The following is a 21,850-nucleotide window of genomic DNA, read 5'->3' as shown; positions in this document are numbered from 1 at the left end:
TAGGATATATCACACGCTGTCAGGTTTCACCTGTTGAATCTGAAACACCAGTGGATGATGAAGGTTAACCCCTGAATGCCAGAGTGTCAATCATAACTTCCTTCTGCATTTTGTTGCCAGGTTGGCAAAGCCAAACGAAATAAGCCCGCCATCTTCATAGACTGTGGTTTCCACGCCAGAGAGTGGATTTCTCCTGCATTCTGCCAGTGGTTTGTGAGAGAGGTCAGTCTGTGCAATGATTTTTGGCAAATAGTGAAAGAAAGTATTTTTTAATTCCAGTTAATTCCTTATAACCTCGCTAGAATAAGAGAATGACACAGGACCAAAAAAATCCAGAATTCCAAGTTCTTGTTTTTCAGAATTGGTGTCAAATTTTATCAAGAGATCATTGTAAGGTGGAATTTCTAAGCAGTTAGAGAATTGGATTTATCTGCATTTCACTTATCTGAACTTTTTCCTCACCCACCTTGGGTGAGCATGCTAACTGCTAGTATAGTGAACTGGTCATTAAAAGTTAATGGTTGTGGATTAGCTACCAATTGGAACATGATCTCCTAATAACTTAAAAACTCAAGTTTTTAAATGTCCCTGAGTGCTACTAGCATAATAAATGACTTAATAAATCGTTAATATATATGTTATAAAATCACCTTTAGAATACCACCTGAATAATCAATTCAGGTAAATCCACAGAGGGACACAAAAATGAGTGGGTAAAAGTTTAAGGAGAAATAAGATATTTGCAGGATCACAAAATATCTTCCCCCTCAAAATGTATTAATTACAAAGGAAAACTTGGAATAGAAAAACCTAGCAGAGGGCTAGGGTTGTAGCTTAGTGGTAGAGCACTTGCCTAGTATGAGTGAGACACTGGGTTCGAACCTCAGCACCACATAAAAATAAATAAAGGTATTGTGTCCATCTACAACTAAAAAAAATTTTTTTAAATAGATTAAATTTAAAAAAGAAACTACCTTAACCAAGTTGTGAAGGTGAATATCACCAGAGATAAATCAGATATATTGACACCATGTGCCCCTGATCTTGTACAGTAAAGGGAGACATCACCCTTGTGACACTCCTCCCCTGACACGTGGAGCTAATCACAAAAAGATAATGTAAACAATGAGACACACTCAAACTGAGAGACATTCTGCAAAATAACCTGATAAGTGCTCTTAAACAGGGTCAATGAAAAACAAGGGAAAACTGAAGAACTATCACAGATCAGAAAAGACAAGGAGAAAGGACAAGCAAAGCCAAGGTGGGATCCTAGAAGGACCCAGAACAGAAAAAGGACATGAGTGGAAAACCGTGAAATCTGAACAAAGCCTATATCTAACTTCTAATATTGTTATGCCCAGGTTCATTCCTTCACTTTGATAATTGTACCACAGTGATATAAGGTCATAACATTAGGGAGATCTGGGAGAAGGGTCTATAAGAACTCCTCATATTATTTTTGCAACTCCTTTGTAAATCTTAAAGCTTACATTGAAGTGCTTTAAAATACAAGAATATGATCATGTACAATGTAATTTACTTTGTGTGAAGCCCTTCTGTATTTACTTACCAAAGTCTTGATTTCTAGTCTTGATTTCAGGTCTAGAAGTCAGTGAAGCGTCCCCTGACTTTACTGGGCAGCTTACCTCTGTCCTTTAGAAGGAGAAAGTTAGATTTTTATCATCAGTGTGTAGACCATTCAAAGAACATGGCTCTACAGCTTCTCCAATCTAAAAAGCACACACTTTATCATATGTTAGTGTAAGGAGTATATGTGTAAAGAATCACAAAAAGTATGTAAAAACTGTTCACATAGAGAAGCCTTGTACATTCTCAAGTTATGTAAACAAGCCGAGGAGAATGTTGAATTTAACTTTACCATGATGGTAGAGCCAAAGATCTGCGATGAAAGAGAACAAATTAAATGGGCACAGTGTCCTTCGTTCATAGTTAAGTGTTTACTTAACAGGGACAACCAGTCCCTTAATGGGATTCCCTTCTCAAGAAACAGAATGAAGGGGCTGGGGCTGGGGCTCAGCAGTAAAGCGCTTGCCTAGCATGGGCAAGGCCCTGGGTTCAATCCTCAGCACCATATAAAAATAAATAAGTAAAATAAAGGTACTATGCCCAACTACAACTAAAAACTAAATATTAAAAAAAAAAAACAGGATGAAGCAGAGACGTCTATACTCAGGAAGAACTTCCCCAAACCCATCAGTGGATTAAGGAGACACATTCTCATTCTTCTTCCGTGTTGGACACTCCCTCTAGTAATATCATCCAGGAAAGTTTTTTTATAAACTCTAAAAAAATAGGTAAATATCTAGGTGATGTCATTAGGAACATGAATAACCACCCATAGACCCTCCTTATATACCAGGACTAGGTCTTATGCTCATACCCTAGTAAATTCGATAAAAAGTGATTGCAGTTTTTACCGCAAAGGAAACAAGTACGTGTGTGTGTGTGTGTGTGTGTGCTTTAAAGGTCTTTAATTTGTAGTTCCATGTACAACAAATTTGGAATGCCCTGAGGGAAAAAAAGTCTTTAATTTTTATTAAATCTATGTTCATCTCTAAAGGAAAAAGTTAAAATAAAAAAACAATAATTCCCTGTGTTACATATGAATGGAACAAAAGTATGCTAAAAGCAGAGAAGAATTAAAAACAATAATTTAAAAAAGAAAACCAGTGATCATTTGCCAATGGCTTTCTAAATATTAACTTTGCCTACCCCAATAGGGGACACAGTTCCATTACCAAAGTCAACCTTCACCCTGTCTATGTAAATTTAGCAGCATGGTGCCCTTCTATCCCCATCCCATGAAATTCTGCTTTGTAATTCACACACAGGCAGTTCGCACCTATGGACAAGAGATCCACATGACAGAGCTTCTCAATGAATTGGACTTTTACGTCCTGCCCGTGGTCAATATTGATGGCTATGTCTACACCTGGACCAAGGTACATGAACCCGCACTGAGTGGGACTGATGTAATGAAAACCAACTGCTTTCTGTGACCCTTGTCCTAACCACACAATCCACTTTCAGAACCGAATGTGGAGAAAGACCCGCTCGACTCAGGCTGGAACTTCCTGTGTGGGCATAGACCCCAACAGAAATTTTGCTGCTGGTTGGTGTGGTAAGTACCTGGCTGGCCATATGGCACTCATAGGTTGAAACCTTGAGAGAAAAAAAAATGACATAAGAAAACATGATAGTGTCCCAAAACAAGAAAAACTATAAATTTTTATATTTTAGAGTTTTCACTTTCTGAAAGCACACATAATAAGTAGTTTATTAATTCATTTGACAAATATGTATCGGGCACTGTGTTGGGTTCTCAAATGTGTTAGATGCTGAAGACATAGGACTGAACAAATCAGAGAGAATCCTACTACTGTTTGTACACTAGAGAGTCTAGTCTAGTGAGTGTCTAGATACAGCCATTAAGTTAATAATTATTTAAATAACATTGTGTTGTGATCATAGTAATATAGAATTTTGATAGATATTAGTTTGTACACTGCTTGTTAATTTTCTTACAATTTATTGATCATGCTGTGTAATACTATACAGGATACATTCATGATTTCATATGCAAAGTTTCTTATCCTGCGAGCTTAAAACCATACTGTGTTAATCTTGTCAGTAAATACGTACATATTTTATAACACATGCATATAGTAGAGAATCGTTCAACAGAGTCACGTGAAAACAATGTACATTGAGCTTCCTAATGTGAAAGTTTAAAGCATTAAAATATCCCCCAGGTAGCTCACCGTAGGTAGATCATTTCAGAAGGCCACCATTGGCCGTTAACAACAACACATGTTCTCCCAGAGGTGGGAGCATCTAAAAACCCCTGTTCTGATACTTACTGTGGACCTGCGCCCGAGTCTGAGAAGGAGACCAAGGCCCTGGCTGATTTCATCCGCAACAACCTCTCTTCCATCAAGGCATACCTGACAATCCACTCGTACTCCCAGATGCTGCTCTATCCCTACTCCTACACCTACAATCTGCCGAAGAACAATGTGGAGTTGGTAAGTCGACTCGGCAGTGGCTGGGAAATTTCACTCTTGGAAATTTCACTCTTGAGACTGTTTTTCATTTTATTCCTGGGGGAAAAATATATATATATATATATAAATATATATAAATATATATATATATATATATATATATAAATATATATATATAAATTGTTCATTATATATATATGAACAATTTCTAGAAGTTTCTTTATTGGTTTTTGGTAGCAGAAGTACAGAAAACTTACTATAAATTTATAGGGAGTTTAGAATCAACTGCATAAATTGACTTAAAAATTTTGCAATCAGGAACAGTCACCTTTGTATCGTTTATCCACTAATCTTCAAAATGACCATAGTTCCATTTTCTCTGGCTTCTTCACAATATTGACTCAAATAATGATTGCAGATGTATTTGGGATTGTCACTGGAGTTCCTTAGTCACATACATAGTATTTGTCAGAGTTGGTTTTGTTGAGTTGCCTTGAGCTGGGTTGACACAGAGCGTGGCAGATGTCATTAGGAATTTGTCACATTTGGTTGAGATCAGGTTTAGTCATGAGATCCTGAAACTGCTTATTTCACAGTTCAATTGGGTGAGATTGAGAAGTCAGTCAGTCAATCAATGGACGAATGATATGAATGAGTCTTTCTAGATTTAGGAGACAATGCAAAGAAATTTAAGTATCTCTCACTCAAAACAAAAGCAACCTTGTTGGAAAATCAAGATACAAGCACAGGGGCTGGGGCTGTCGCTCAGAGGCAAAGCACTTGCCTAGCATGTATGAGGCACTGGGATCGGTCCTTAGCACCACGTAAAAATGAAATAAATAAAATAAAGGCAAGCTATCCATCTACAACTACAAAAAAATTTTTTTAAAGATATAATCACAGGAGCACTTAGATATTATGAGTTTTATAACATTCACACTAATAAATATCATACATAGATGCATACATTTTTTTAAAAAGCAGATTTGATCCCTTCGAACAATATTTTTTTTAATTTATGAAACATCTGGTTGCCAGAAGTTCAGATCAACAATCTAAAAGAGCAAGCATAAGATTTAAAGCATTTGAATTACACCAGAAATTTTTTTAAAAAGTACTCCATCTAGAAAATGACACAGATATTTGGCTTACATAAATGCTTAATCTAGAAGGCCCAGTAACTTTAAGAACTGGAAATTCTTGTTTTGCACTTTCAGATTCAGTCTTTCAGAGACCAAATAAAAAACGTAATGTTGTAAATATGTCATGAAAAAGAGCAAAACAGAAAAACAAACCATTCTCCCAGAAAACTGATGGCTAATAGTTGGATGGATTCTTTAAAAAAAAAAAAAAATCTTCAAAATGTTTCTCATTTTCCCTATCTGGAGCCAAAAAATAAAAGAAAACATTATTAGTTAGAACCATTAAATATTCACTTGTCCAGTTATGCCCTATCTGTACATGTTCCCAGTGGGAGTTCATGGTCCTGTGGCCCCAGAGATGGGTGTGGTCAGCTCCTGGTTTCTGTCCTAGATTTCTGGCCACCAAAAAGAAGGAGGTTGCTTAATTCCTGTGAATATATTTAAATTGTCCTATATCCTAAGAGAAAACAAAGTTGTCATAACTAAATACTAATGAATTAAGAAGTGAATTGGGAAAACGCAAATTATAAAACACACAAAGTGTTTCAATAGTGAATATGTCTAGCTTGCTCAGTATCTACTAGTTCTAGATGTAAATACCTCAAAGTCTAACACTAAGCAAAACGTTTAAAGTGTTCATAGAAATTGAACTGCTTTCACAAGGTTCAATACTTTTTTTTATTTGGGGAATGAATTCATCCTTCATAGTGAGGAGATAACTTTGCATCGACTACTGCATATGATAATAACCCAGTATTTGGATTATTGAAAAGTCTCCAAACTATTGTTTAAAAAGAAATCAAGTACTCTTGCTTTTGTTTGTTTATTTGTTGTAATCTTGTGAATAAAGCTTGCTACTTCCTATGGGAACTTTATCCAGGAAAATACCCAGGGTTCAGAGACTCAGAATTTAATTGGCCCATTCACATGGGCCCAGGAAGTGAGAAAATGCACCAGTAGATTGTGAGCCACGAATGTTCTCCCAAAAATCAGTCTTTCCCTTAAAATTAGTGAAAAGCAGATAGTAGCAAAAGAGATACTACTTAAAATTCTGTTTCTAAAATTGTTTTTAAACTCTAATTAATGAAGAAGTGAAATTATCAGAATTCTATTGATATAAAATATTAACCTATTCTCAAAAGGAGCATAAGTCATTAAATAATTTTATCATGAATGAATATTTCAGTATTCACAAAACTAATAAATTCAAGGAAAAGCACATGTCCCTTCTTACCTTTTCCAGGATATTAAAAAGGTGACTAAAGTGTAAAACTCATCTAGATTTATATCACACATTGATTTAAAAGATTCTTTAATGTCCAATATTTTTTCTGAGATGAAACTTTGGCCTACTATCTTAAGACAAATATTTATATGCCACTAGGCCAGGAAAGCCTGGGCAAAAGCTATTTGATTATTATATTCATTTAGCCTTTGAATTTAGTTTGACAGCTCAAAGCAACTTTGATCTTTGGAGAGATAAAAATTCTTTCCACTTTTTTTTTCTTATTTTGTGAAATTCCAATTCGCTTACTTCTAAAGCACGTTTTTCTAGAACAAGCTTAAACTATAGTGTAATTACAAACGTATGCATAGCCAAAGGAGAATTTGAATCTCTCCCCTGCAAAAAAGTATATTGGCATTTTCACAGTTTTTATTTGTAATGAGGATTTCAAGGGAAAAAAGTGGTCTTGATCTAGAAGGATGAATTTTCCATTCAAATCTGATGTCTCCATATTAATTCTTAGTTAGAGAAACATGACTGCTACAGAAAGTAGTGAAAGATAAATAAAACGATCTCATGGCATCATGCCACATTAGAGAGCTAGGAATTTTCTTGAAGGGCTAGAGTGAGGATTTTGTCTCATACGTAGTTTGACCTAGTCATTGATGTATATATGATAAGATTATATTTGTAGGAAAAAAAATCCCTCCAAGATGAATAAGACTCTAAACTCAAGGAAATTATTTTATACTTATATTAGTATTTTTACCCAAAATTAACGCATGCTATAAGCAGCAATCCTTTGACATCAGAATAATGATAAAGACTTTTGTGGCTTCCTTTCAGAAAGATCTTTCTTGGAACTTGCCTGGTAATTGCTTATAATATGAGAAAAATTTCAGAGGGAAGAAGAGTAGTGATGGGCATACAGAAGACCAGGAAGTAGAAGAGCAGAAATGATCACACGGACCCTAGGAGGTGGCCAGAAACACAAGTGTTTCTTGTGTTTCTTGCTCTGTTTCCCAGAGCAGTAGGAAGTGCAGGAATATTTTGAGTATCTCACACACACGATGCTTTTCATTTCACAAACTGCCCTTCCAGATTATTTAAAGACTGATGTGCACTGAGTTTCCAGTGGCTTCCAGAGCACACCCTGTGTTCCCCAGTGTGAATTCCTTCAATATTGTCGACCACTATCTTCAAGGGAAGTTTTAAGGCTCAGAAAAAAAAGAAATATTTACATTTTCAAAACTCTAAAGAATAACAAAATAGTGAATCATGTGATTTCTTAATTGTCAGAGGAACTAAAAACTGAAAGATGTAGAGGACAAGACTCCCAAAACTGGGCGGTACAGCAGCACTTACTGGGTATGAGGACGTTTCCCCCAACACCCCAGGTGCCTGCATGACACTGTTAACAATGGTAATCGTCATCATTATGCCATCACCCAGGAAACTCTACTAACTGATCGAGAGGACAGCAGAGTGCAGCCCAGGGCACGAGTCTTACCCGACCTCCCTCACGGGAAAGCTAGGAAGTCATGGCTGGAAAATTGTAGAAATTCTCTAGTTCTGTTTCTCATTTTCCCACTGAAGCAAGGAAGCCATAGCTAAGCTGACCCCAGCAGGGGAGTCCAGAGTTACTGGCTCCTGAAAAATGTTCTGTGCTGCCCTGTTTATACACACACACACACACACACACACACACGCGCGCGCGTGCGCGCGCATTCATGTGGCCACATTCAATGGTAGTATCCATGTAACTGATTTGCAGAACTTTTATCAGAAAAAAAAGTCTTTAATCCCACAAAAAGCACCTAATTACCTCTGCCCCTGGACATCGCTAAAGATTTACCCCTGTTATCTCACATGACTGATTTATCAGGGCCCAGTGTTTATGATTCTGGCCCTTTTGGGGGGGGGGGGGGGGCGGGGCAGTGCCGGGGATTGAACCCAGACCCCTGTGCATGCGAGGCAAGCACTCAACCAACCGAGCTATATCCCCAGCCCTAGCCCATTCTCTGGATGAGTATATATATTCACGAACCAAGAGAAAGACAATAGTAACCAGAAAAAATATGCCAGTCTTTCTGAAAAATTACTAAACATAACCAAACATTGAAATCCACTTCTAAAGTGGCACCTTCCAGTCCACTGGCATATCACTTGTCACCTCTTAAAGCTGTAGTTAATAACCCACCAAGATAGAGCCCACTGCTCCACCCAAGCATGTGGACAAAGTGCAAGGTCCTAATTAGGATAAACATACAAATCCAGAGGGAAGAAATTTTTCAATTAGGAGGTGGAAAACTGTTGTCACCATGCTCCTACCTAAAACTAGAGTCACAAGGTCGCAGTCCTACTGTTACAGGCTAATGGGGACTGAAGCACAAAATTTTCTCAGAATTTCTAATCTTGCAAAAACGCCAAAAAGTTTCAAATGAAATAGCAGGATATCATTGGTCAAAGAAACCAGTTGCTGCTGTACCATTATACACTTTTAAGGTCACTCCTTGGCCTGATAAAATTGTCCTACTAGTCCTGGTCAGGACATGGTTTATCAGGCAATCATCAGATTTTCAGTGCTCATCATAAACCATGGCTCCTGCCATTGAGAACTTAGGCTCTTGCTGAAATTATAAACTACAGATACCAGAAACCATTCAAGAGCAGTACACAATTGGGCAGAGGAAGGAATTGGGTATATACACCAGTGGGACTGATAAAGGGAGTTGAGAAGGCAAATACAGAGGTCAGTTTGTTTCCAATGCTCTTTCTAGGGAAGAATAGGGGCGATCAATAAAGTTATCAGGTCATAGATGGACTTGAATGTCAGAATGAATCCTCTGTCACTGCTGATCCTGGAGCCAGGGACATGGTAAAGAGTATTGCCAGGTCCAAGAAGAGACTTCCAGTTTAACTAGGATTTCAGAAAAACAACAAATCATTTTTTATTCTAAGTATGTGCCACATATTTCATGGGACAAACTTATGCTTAAAAAAAAGTTCATATTTTAGCTAAAATTTAAATCTAACTGGAATGCCTGTACTTTTTGCTAAATCTGCCAACCTACTGGTAAAGCAATATTGCAGCAAGACTGACCTAGCAGAAGTGTCTTGGAGACACCTATAGGGACATCAGCAGAAAAACAGGTCTTCAGAGCACCTTGAAGAACAGTTGTCTTTCTTCTTAATTCATTCCCTAAAATGAACTCACATTTGACACAATTATATCTTTTATCTCCCTTTCAACTAATTATGCCCCCACCCGCACCCCAAAAGTGCATTGGGCAATGCCCTGGAGATGTTTATGATTGATGTAACTGTGGGAGTTCTACCAGCATCTGGTGGGCAGAGGCCAGGATAGCTGATAAACATCCTACAATGCACAGAACAGCCCCCACACACAACAAAGAACCATCCAGCCCAAGATGTCAAGCCAGCCGAGATTGAGAAATGCTGCTTTAAACAAAGATAAGAACAGAGTCACATTCCTGGCCAAAGGCTCTTGGCTTCCACGGGATCTTATACCCTCCTCAAAAATAGTACACAATGTTCTGATGGTCTCAAGTGCCAGAGACTGGCACATCCCTATTGTACAGTGCTTATTTTTAAAATTTATTTGGGAGAAGCAACACTTCCACAAAAAAAAAAAAAAAAAAAATCTCCAGACTGCAAAATTCAGCTGACTCACATTTCACATTTCCCTTGACTCTTAAAGGGCTGAAAAATATGTAGGCCGATCAAGCCAGAGAAAAAATTTGGTTTATATCAGTGGAAGCAGTCCCATGTTCCCACATTCCCACATTCCCGCACTCCTGGTGGGCTCTGCAGAAAGCACAGGCCTTTCTCTCCCAAACCAAGTGTCCCTTGCTGGACTCCTCTCCCCTCTATAATCTCAGGGCCCCTTCTTTCTTAGAAACTTGTTTTCTCCAGTTCCAAGTTCTTTCTCCTCAGTGCCTGCTTACAGATCTGAAGTGCTTCTCTTCGTGCACCAAAATTATAAGAGTGACATTTCTTATTAGTCCCTTGGTGTGCATTACATATTACCACAGGACAGAAGGCAGGAAGCCACAGTTGAAGATCACCTGGAAGCCTCCAGCATTTTACTTACCCGCAGGGATGGTTAAACTTTGGACTTGAAGTTACAAAACGAAGTTCTGAAGGAAATTTCCTTTGAACCCTGTGGTATCTCACTGTCAGATTGGGGCTTCTGTTTTTCCTGCCCAGTGACAGTGGCCCCTGGAGGACTGGAGCAGGCTGCCCCTGATATGATGCGGGCTGCGAGATGCAAGTTGGAATGTGGATTATGTGTGCTGCCATGACACAGGGGCTTCTTTAGCATAACTTACCCGGAAAGAGGGCCAGTGGAAAAGAACAACCTCTGTGTATTCATCTCACCAGGACCTGGACCTAGAGCCTGGGGCAGCCCAACCCTGCTTTGTCCTTAACCATCCTGGGCTGTGGGCTGGATGTGACATTTTGGACTCTTTGTCTTTTGCTCTAGGACCAAGGCCTCTTTTTAAGGAAGCAGATGACAAAAGAGAACGTGCATGAGCTGTGGTAGGAAACTCATATCTGAGGATTAGTAAAGGCCAGCCATGTTTGGCCTTGACTGAAAGCCGTTTGCTCTGAGGCCGATTTATATTTAGCTTCCTTCTGTTCTTTACAATTGGTAAAACCAGCTCCAGCAACACTTCTTTTGAAGTATTCAAAGGCCAAGAGGAGAAGTGAAAAAGAGCACAGGGTTTAAAGAAAGAAGAACCTAGCTCAAGTCTGCCACTTATGGAGCTCTGTGCCCTTGGACGGGTTCTTTCATCCTCTCTGAGTTTTGAGTCTTTTATCTGTAAAATGGGGATAAAAATATCTAGTGCTTATCAAGAGCTCTTTTAAAAGCGTCAGGTTTTATGTAAATGTTAGTTCTTATTTTGAACCTATTGAGCAAGAATGGAAGGTTCATCCTTCTGGTGGCAGGTTCTATAGGAAATGTCCTTAATGGAGCTTCAAGGTGTGGACAGGGCTCTCTGCCATTATCGCTTCTTGGGTCTTCGGTCACTCATCTTAGTCCCTTTTCACAGAAACATACAGAGGAAAGAAGCTACCACCCTAACATTTTCGTAAATGCAAAAAAAAAAAAAAAAAAATCACCTTTTCTCTCTCTCATTCCTGGCAGGGGTCAGTCATCCAGCTTGGTTGGAACATTCCCACTGAGCGGACTGCCCCACATGGCATTCCATTCTGCTAGAAAATTCTGGGGTGATGAAATGTGGACAGATACTGTTGGGAAGATAAATGAGTAACATTTGTGAAATTATTTAAACTTTTCAAAAGAAAGACCCACATGATTCCAGGGATTTTTGTTAAGATCATTGGAATTTAAAATATGGTCGTTTCATTGATTCATGTCTGTTCTAACTTTGTTTGTTTCTTGTCCCTTGGCTTTGGAGGGGCTCAGAGTAAGGCTCCACAGGCGACTCTTCTTTTTCTTCTTTTTTAACTAATCAAAATAAATAAAAGCAGGCAGAAGATGTCAGTATGTAAATGCAGCAGCCCACCAACCATCACTCTGCGGTCCCATTGTCCTCTCCACCAGCACCCCATCTCCATTCAGGTGGGTCACAGTGTGGCCTCTGCAACACTCAGCACTTTGTACCCCTACTCAAATTGTGCCCATTGATATTGCCCCTAAGACCCTGCATAGGACTCAGGTAGCCCACCTTCACCCGGTACTGAGTGATCTGCTGAGGAGACAAATGAAGACACAAGAATCCCTGACCACGAAGAGCTCACCTTTGGGCATCATGGATGAAAACACCACCCGTTGCAGCTCAGAGTGGCAGGAACTCTGAAAAGAGGCGAGTCCCCACAAAGAAGTCTGAAGATGAATCTAGAAGAATCAGGATTCTTCATGTAAGCAAAGAGAGGCAAAGGATTCTTTAGGGAGGAGGGCACCCCAAGGAATGGAGATAAGAGGAGGCAGGGAAGGGGTATAGGGAAGCCACTGGGAACACCTGCCTCAAGCTGGGCATGGGAACACAGGACAAGGGGGGACTCGGCTTGAGAGAGAAGGCTATCACAAATCCACAGTAACACTGTTTGCCAAAAGAAGAGGCTGGACTTAATAGAAGGTGATGGAGCCATTGAAGGTGCAGCCAAGGGTCACCTTGGAAGATGAGCAGGAATGCAGATGTCAAAATGAGAGAGCAGAGGAGGATGAAGAAGCAGAGACTGAGGACCCCCTCCGTGGGGGCCAGACACAGACGTCAACGGCAGCCTTCCTGAGCTCACCTCAATCATAGATTCTTTTTCAGCCTCAAAGACAGAAGCCACGATTTCCAAAAGACAGATCCCTGCAAAACGCTTAGAAAGCACTTGCTGGCACTCCACAGGCCCGGAATTTAGTCTGAGGAAAGGCAAATGGTGCATTTTTGTGTGGTCCTGATAGCAGTCATGACTAGGTTGATAAGTTGGTGAGTCCAGAGAGAAAACACATTGGGAGGGGACCCTTGGGTATGGTCTGCAAATTCAATTATTAAATAATTCCAATAACTGTAGAGAGACTTGGAGGTGAATTGACATGTGAGTTCAACAGATGCCAACAAGGACTGTGAAACCTCCAGTATCACTTTTCTTTATAATTTCTCACAGGTGGAACTTTTCCCATTTGAAAATAATTCTGACTAATTATATTATTTATAACTCTAAATAATAATTCACTGTTTAAAGGGGGAAAAAATTTTTTGAGTGAAAGCCCAAGGAAGGCAGCTGGAGATGGAACAGGTATTCTTGGAGATGTGAGGCTTTGCCTTGCAAAAAAAAAAAAAAAAAAAAAAATACCTGGCTAAAGATTTCCTTTGATGATCCCAAGTCAAAGAAACTATAAAAGAGTGAAAAACATACTGTTTATTTAGCAAAAGGACTATTGCCTTACCAGGTTCCGTATCTCTAAAAGTTGGTTTTAGATCCATCCTGAACATTATGCAATGTTTGTAGAGTGTTCTGATTTCAATCAACAATAGGCCCGGTAATGAAGAGACAAAGGAAGATCTAAGACTCCTGCATCTGGTTACAAGGCTAAGCAACCTGGGTGATGTCTTTACATCATAAGAGTAAAGAGTCCAGAGAGTGACAGAAAGCACGTCTTCTTTCTCCAGCTCAGACAGAGAGAAACAGAGCCCTAAAACTTTCAAGTTACTGATCTAAAACTTTGAGAATAAGAAGTCAGTTCCAGGAAACTAGTTGCATCATTTCAGTGGGCCAGAGCAGAAAATCATGACCTAAATTTTATAATTCTTTCCAAATTTTCCAATTATTTGATGAAGCATTAATGCTTTGGGATCTAGGATCCTTGAAGTCTTAAGACAGTGCCCTCAACACTCTGATAGGAGACTCTATGAAACCAGGTTTAATACTAGAATAAGGAGAAAAGAAAGTTCCTGCTCTGTAAAAAATCAGATTCTTCTTATAACATCACCACCCTCACAGTTTTCCCAGCATATGTACAAGAAGCAATTATGATGCCAAAGTATGAAATACAGCAAGTTTCATAACCAGAATGAATTATGGTTAATCTTCCTGTAGTAAACAATCCACTTTTCCAATCTGTGCTCCCCAGACAGCTGAGTCAGGCCTTGCTTTCCAAGTGCCTACTTAAACAAGTAGCCTGTCGGGCAGTTGCACGGGCAGGGCTGCTAGGTGGTGTAGACAGCCCATCTCTTTGGAGTTGTGTGCAGGGGACTAGAAAGCAATGGCTCTTGTGAAAAGGAGATGCTATGCTGAAGAAAAAAAAAGAAGAATGCATGTAAGTTAATACTTATTTTTTAAAATCCTGAAATTCAAACATTCTGGCTTTTGAAACAGAATGAATGTTCTCTAATTCCTCAGGCCAAAACTCTTCCAAGCTGGAACTACCACCCACCATTAGAACTGCCAATTCCTGAGCACTTCTCTGCCGGCGCTGAACCTTGCATTGGACCGGCCAATCATTCATCCAGCGCTCCTGCCCTAATTCACATGATCGCACCACCGTGTTGCCAAGTGGTTTTTTTGTTAGGTTTGGGTTTTATTTAATTTTTTTCATGTGTTTGATTTTTGCTCAAAGAACAGACAACCTCCACATGCAGCCATAGGACCTCCCTTTTTCTCTCAAAAGCTCCAAAGATGAGACATCTAGAAGCTGAGAGTCAGCGTCTAGGAGAGATGTCCTCTCCTAGTGCTTGGACCATGGGACTAAGTTAGCTGGAAAAAATCAAAACAGGCACTGAATAAGTTCATAAGACTAACCTAAAAATGTGACAGACATGGCCTTGAACATAATGTGCGGGGAGCGTGTCTCCTTATGGTGTGTGTCTTTGCTCAATTGTCACTGGTTCCTTTGCAGAACTCCCTGGCTAAAGCTGCTGTGAAGGAACTGGCCTCGCTGCACGGCACCAAGTACACCTACGGCCCCGGAGCCACCACAATTTGTGAGTCTGGGCTTCCCAGCTGTGGAAAGAGACAATGCGCCAAAAAAGCCAACAAATGGCTCCCAGCACCTTTCTTCTCCAGTCACTTAAAGCATGGGGTTTTTGCCTTACAGTGATTATTATGAACGCTGTAATCATTTTTCTGTTAAGAGAGAGAGAAAGAAAGAAACGTTTTTCAACCCACAGAAACATTTGCTCTCTGTACACATCTACTGAGCAGCTGTGGTGTGGGTGTTGCAGGCACTCAGTGGGTGTGTAGAGAGAAAGGAAGGGTGGAGAGAGGGAAGGACGCAGGGAAGAGAGGGAAGGAGGGGGACCAGTGCATTCTTCAAAGAACCCACAGTAGGGAAGCAGGAAAAGTGGTACAGGCGCTAAGAGCTATGACAGAGCTGGTGATACGGGCGCTAAGAGCTAAGACACGGGGATGCACAAGTGAAGAACACACTGACCAATCCGCCCTGCAGTATCAGGGTCACTTCCCAAGGTAACAGCCCAGAACATTACCTGGAAGGACCTCTGCTGGGAGAAAGCATAGCGGACATGTTTGCCTGGCTAGGCAGACAACAGTGTGAGGGCTCCCTGGGGCACAGGCTGCCTGTGAGGGGGTAGAGAAGCCCCTCTGGCAGTCCCCACTGGGTGCAAGCACGAGGAAGAGACACACAGCGAGAGAGCTGGGCAGGGCTGGATCACTGGGCCCGGATGCTGTAGAGATCAGCCTTCTCTGCAACAGCACATTCCACGGGACCCATTTTCAATTTTTTCTTTTTCTATTTTCCTCTTCCCTCAAGTGATTTCTTTCTGCCCCCAAATCTGAAAGGAACAGAAATATATACAAAAATAAATAAATAAATAAGACCCAGTCCTGTCACCAAGGAGCCCGCAATGCAGATGGTCCAGCTCCAGTCCTGAGCTGTTGGGGGTTTTTTAAGCTCAATATAGAATACAATTTTCCATATTCTCGGTTTTTTAAAACTGAAAAATTTAAATATTTTTCCTAAAGAAGTTCTAATAGAAATATCTCACTTCTTTAAATAACTCACTTTTTCAAATAACTCACTTATTCATAGAGTGTGAACTTCCTGTATACTATACGCCATTCACACTAGTTCCATGAGGTTTCTGTTTCCATTACACAGGACACACTTACAGGGCGGGGCAGCATCTGTCTTTTGTCCTGTCATCTCTGGACTTGAGCACATGACCAGCTCAGTGGCGGCTGCAGAGTTGTTGACTGAATTAGTAGATTAATCAGTGAATGGATGAATACGTGGTCTACATGTCAGTGGCAACTGTTGAGTGAGTTGCTGACTGCATGGATGCCAGCCACGATTATTCCAGCTCCACGTTAGACATGGAGGATAAAGAAACGCAGGCCCAGCGCTGCCCTCTGGCTGCTCCAGTTCCATCCTTCAGTACAGTTTCTGCGGGGCTCGGAGTCCAGTGATCCTCCCACCCACTGCTCAGTTTTCCTGACTTTCCTAGAAGTTACACATTCTTTTCCCAGATATTATGTAGATTTTGTAATCAAACCACATACTAAGCGGTGTAGTGCACCTTAGCACATAAGCATACTGAGAATTGGGTACAGCAAATTACACACTTTCTGGAGTGTCCAACATGTCACTCTCAATATCCAGAGGTAAGATTGACTAAGTGTTTAAAACTCTGTGATCCCGTTTACTAAAAAGTTGATCTACCCATAATATTTCACACAGCAAAATATTTGTCAATATAAAAGGAAAATGACAATAATTTTAACCTCCTTTCTGCACATAAAGGGTTTTTTTTTTTTTTCCCTGCTATTTGCTCATTTCAGACCTTGCCGCTGGCGGCTCTGATGACTGGGCTTATGACCAAGGAATCAAATATGCCTTCACCTTTGAACTCCGAGATCAAGGCAGACATGGCTTTTTGCTTCCCGAGTCCCAGATCCAGGCAACCTGTGAGGAGACCTTGCTAGCAGTCAAGCATATGGCCGGCTACGTCCTGGAACACCTGTACTAGTGGAAAATTCCAGAGCCTTCTCTCAGAACCCTCGCTGTGCGTTTCTGGTCTATCCTGAATTCTTACTTTTGTTTGTTCGGAGGTTTTACAGATCCTAATCTTTCCTTTAAACTTCTGTGTCTACTGAAAACTTGGGTCTTTTACAATAGATCACAATAAAACAAATCGTTGTAAAAGCAAAACATGGAAGATGGTCTACTTTGGTGGGGGGAATGCTGTGTATGATTGAACAAGCAAGCTGTGTATAGTGACTAAGTGTCACCTGTAGAGGACTTAAAAAGTCTTTGGGGAGCCAGCCAACATTAGCAGAGTGCACAGGTTATGATAGGGGGCTTAGGAAGTGAGAAGAAATAAAAAGGGAAATGGAGCATTGCAAACCCTGGTGTAGATGAGGAGGTGCCTCTTGGTCTGGCTTTTCACCTGAGCTAGTTCAGGTTCTATAATGAGCTGCCTAGTGCCTTCGAGAGCTGTGCTGAGCACTCCAAGACAGAACAGTGAAATAGAACATGGTGACACTTCTGCCCTCATTGGGCATACAGGCTATGGGAGAAGACAGATATTAAGCAAAAAAAAAAAAAATGATTGACAGACTCTAGAAAAAGAAAAAGAAGTTACTTCCTGATGTGGAGAGAAGACCCTCTCAAAGAAGTGGTGCAACCTGCAAAATGAGTCACCATGAGCTGGACATGGAAGGTGCCGGAAGATAAGCCACAAGGGTAGAACAGGGAGAGTGAAGGAAGGAAGCTATGGGCAGGCCTGGGGGAGGGGAACAGGGTCGACCTCAGGAGAGCTTAGAAGTTGTGTTTAGGACCTGGAACACTGGCCTGAGAACAAAAGGAAACCACTGAAGATGTGAGGTTTAAATGACATGGGAAGAGTCTTTTCTGCACACCAGGACAATTGAGAGTGCTAGGCACCCTGGCTGGATCAGCTGGGCCAAGGAAAGAAGCTGAAGACCACTCTGTGACTTCTTCACCACGTGGCTTGATCCCATCCGGAATTATAAGCAGATGTGCCCATGTGCGAAAGGACTGCACCAATTCCAATTTTTAAAATAGAATAGTATTTATTTAGGTTATAATTTGGGAGCATCTCTTACTTTAAAATCATAGAACAAAATATTAACTATTTCCCCTATGTGGATTCAAGAAAAATAGGATTCCACATTGAGCATAATAGGCTAAAATATCTATAACATTGTTCTAATTTTTTTTTTTTTTTAGAGAGAGAGAGAGAGAGAATTTTAACATTTATTTTTCAGTTTTTGGCGGACACAACATCTTTGTTTGTATGTGGTGCTGAGGATCGAACCCGGGCCGCACGCATGCCAGGCAAGCGCGCTACCGCTTGAGCCACATCCCCCGCCCTGTTCTAATTTTTTTAAAAAAGAATTTCTTTTGGAGTCATAACAATTTGGAAATTATCAAGCCAAAGAATGATTAATTGCATTAATTGTCCACTAGATGGTAGTAGTGCAACTGCTACAATCTGTCAAGCAACCATCTTCAAAATAATTTAGCAATGTATCATTTAAATAGAGATCTTTGTTGCAAAAAAATAAATTCCCATGGATTCTTAGAAGCATTGATAGTAATAAAAAAAGGTGTAATTTAGCTAAGTTCACTATCCCCCACTCTACTTCACTTATACTCACATTACAACTGTGGGCTAAGTCCACCACAGTCACTTGAGTGACAGTTTTTCACTTCCTGTTCCACAGGGCTCTGCTTTACGCCATCTTTATCAAATAACATCAACCCCTTACTAATCGATGCTGTGGCCTAAAGTATGGAAATCATGGGGATAAATCAATTCACCAAAATCCTATATGACTACCTTCAAAAATAAAAAGGGAATCTAGACATAGTGGTACACAACTGGAATTCCAGCTACTTAGTAGGCTGAGGCAGGAGGATGGCAAGTTCCAGTCCTGGGAAACTTAGCAAGACCCTGTCTTAATATATAAATTAAAAAGGTACTGGGGAAGTAGCTCAGTGGTAGAGTGCTTGCCTAGCATGTGTAAGGCTCTGGGTTCAATCCCCAGTACAACAGCATAAATCAATTAGGAATATCTGTACGCTTTTCTAAAATTCTAAGGCACTTTTAAAGAGAAGAAAACAGAACAGGCAAGCAAATATGTAAATATTCTCACTTAGACATCCCACATGTCTAAGACTTCCTGCACTGAGACAGTTTTGCTAAAGCTCCTGCCCCACTTACTAAAATGTGGCCGCCTACTGTCTAGGGATCCCACTTGCTAGAGCTAAACCCAGGAAACAGAAAGAGCAGACTCTGCCTTAGTCCTGCCCAGTGCAGTAGAATCTGGAGCCCAGCTGCCCAGCTGACGAGAGATGGCCAAGAGCTCCACCCAAGAGCCTCAGGCTCTGAGGGCAGCTCTCGTCCTCTCTCCTTTGATCAGCTCCTACTCTCAGAGCCAGTACAGCAGCCAATGGGCCTTTCCTTTCATCTTCACACAACAACAGTGAACACAGGAATGGCCCCCTGAATCTTTCTTTCTCAAATGGTGTAGCTAGAAAAAAGCAAGACTGAGGTTATGTGATGGCCTACAAAAGTCCTGTGTCAATGCAGGAATATTCAGAGGTAATATGATTGGCTTGTGAGAACTCTAACTTAATCAGTGCATCTTAGTTTGAATGGACCGACTAGGTGGTAACCATAGGCAGGTGGGACATGGCTAGAGGAGGGGTCACTGACGTCATACCCTGGAAGGGTACATCTTCCCTGCAGCCTTTTCTCTTTTTCCTCTCTCTGCTTCCTGCCTGCCATGAGTTGAGCAGCTTTCCTCCGTCACACCCTTCCGCCATGATGTTCTGCCTCACGTTGGGCCCCCAGCATTAGACTGGACCTACCATGGACTAAACTTCTGGAACCATGAGCCAAAATAAACTTTTCATCCAATAAGTTGTCCTTGCCAGGTATTCCTGTCACAGTGACAGAAAGCTGACTAAGACAACTGACTTTTAGGCTTCATTTATTGAACTCCTGCATGTTAAGAATTGAACGCCGCATGTTTATCTGTTTTTTCAAGCTGAGCTCTATGAATTGGTCAAACAGAGTTTCCAGAAGGAAGAGAAGAAGCATGCTAAGTTACCAAGTAAATTTGGGGATTAAGCAAGGTTTTGATGAGTCTCTTAGGCCAGGTCATTGTGTTAAGGTCTGTAAACAAGTCAAGATGGCGCCTGGCATTTTGCAGAGGGAGTGGTTTATGAAGTAACGCCAGTGAGCCATTAAGTGTGGAGATTCCTTATTGGTTGACTGATGTATCTAGTTTATGTTAATTAAGATAAGCTGTGTGTAATGTATATATACCCCTCCTGTCCTACAATAAACGGCTCCTACTCCTGCTGTATCAATCTACTCAAGTTGTTCGTCACCCCCAGGTTATTTTGCTGCAGCCGGACTGTGGCATCATTGGACCAAGGTAGGCACTCCCCACCAATCTCACCCGACCCACGCATCCATAGACATGTCCAGAAATGCCACCTTTGCCACAACTAATGAAGAAAAACTTTCTCTGCTGCATTTACAAGGTAGTTTTGTTTGAAATGATAAGAATCCAACGTCTACAACTAAAAGCATCAAATTTTTTCCTTCAACATACCCTCAATGGGATATCTAAAGCTATTCTAGCAATTTATTGGATTGAATTTGAAGGAGGAGAATTGTTTGAAGATCCTATTAAATCACAAGAGAACTTTCATTTCCATTTTCTAGGACATTTCCTTTATAGTGATAACGTTCAAAGACATACAGAAAAGCATAGTTAAAAATAAAGTGATATTTTAAACTGTGGCTAGATAACTGTCACTACTATAAAAATCCCAGGAGTACAGAGCTCAAAAAAATGGAAAATTATTGCTGTGTGAAGCATTCAACTTTAAATTGCCTTTTAAAGAGACTAGTTTCACCTATGGTACACCACAGTCTTACATAGTCACCCTAAAACAATACAATGTCCAGTAAACATTCATCCTACCCCATACATATGACAAAACCTTTTATAAGTCTTGATTTGTTAATAGAGAATTACAATGAACCTTATATGGGTGCCAAGAAATAGCACCCACTTTGAGAGAAAGTTCTAGAACATTTTTGAAATCCATCTATTGTACTTTCAACAGAGACTAAACAGAATGGGGGCAGGGTGGGAAGGAGTTTAGATGCATTACATGGCCACATCTTATTCAGAAACAGACAACTATGAAATGCAACAGATATTATGGATCTAAAGATGTTCTTTTATTTATCATCAGAATCTTATCCTGAGAGATACCAGTGTCCTTAAAAACACTCATGTAGATCCCCAAAGGAAATGGAAGTGTCCTTCTCCTTAGATAGAAAATTGAAGCCCTCTCCATAGTGTTAAAACCCCTCACACAGCAAAAGTGTCAACAAAATGTATCAGAAAGCTAGAATTAAGGGAGATTTCTAGTTTTCATCTTTTCAACTTCTCTGTATTTTGCAAAATTATTTTCAGTGATCATTTGTAACTTTTAGAGTCTAAAACTAAAACTCCAAAAAGCAAAGTTACAGCATCAAAAAAAAAAAACTTTTTTTCTTGAAGTTGTACAATCAAAATAAATAGGGAGAGAAGTTGTATCCTTAAAGATCACAGATACTACTTCAATCTACCTTGTGGTATGTGCTGGCAATCATCAATCTGCACCCAGCAGTCACCAACACTAAATCTCTGACCATGCCTAGAAGCCATAGGTGTGGTTCTTAGCTCCTACCAGATACCCGTCCCCCGTTGCACCATCTCAGACTCTCTAGAAGCACTGGTTAGAGCCATTAGCAGGCAGCCTGCTCAGGGGCTGCAGCTCATGTCGGAGAGCCCCTCCAAGGGTGCAGCTTCCTAAATGCCAGCTCCATCTCTGCCTTTCCACTGTGCCTAGTCCAACACACCTTTAGTCAAAGCAGTGGAGCAAGCATTCATTCACTTTGGGTGTTTCTAGCTGATGAGCC

The 21,850-nt window shown here is 40.5% G+C and overlaps 1 protein-coding gene across 1 annotated transcript in view; it reads left to right on the top strand.

Moving 5' to 3' along the window:
* The window catches only part of Cpb1 (carboxypeptidase B1), a 30,878-nt gene extending 13,832 nt beyond the window's left edge, over nt 1-17,046 (top strand). The window contains exons 6-11 of the mRNA XM_046431857.2: nt 121-222; nt 2,856-2,966; nt 3,055-3,145; nt 3,847-4,049; nt 14,776-14,860; nt 16,677-17,046. Of these exons, the coding sequence (XP_046287813.1) occupies nt 121-222; nt 2,856-2,966; nt 3,055-3,145; nt 3,847-4,049; nt 14,776-14,860; nt 16,677-16,864 (780 nt within the window). The 3' untranslated portion in view covers nt 16,865-17,046. The remainder of the gene's footprint in view (nt 1-120; nt 223-2,855; nt 2,967-3,054; nt 3,146-3,846; nt 4,050-14,775; nt 14,861-16,676) is intronic.
* The last annotated feature ends 4,804 nt before the right edge of the window (nt 17,047-21,850 follow it).

Source organism: Marmota monax, unplaced genomic scaffold (genome assembly GCF_021218885.2).
Source record: "Marmota monax isolate L192 unplaced genomic scaffold, Marmota_monax_Labrador192_F-V1.1 WCK01_AAM20220418_F8-fsc00022, whole genome shotgun sequence".
In the NCBI taxonomy this organism is placed as follows: domain Eukaryota; kingdom Metazoa; phylum Chordata; class Mammalia; order Rodentia; family Sciuridae; genus Marmota; species Marmota monax.
This window is presented reverse-complemented; position numbering and strand designations above follow the sequence as displayed.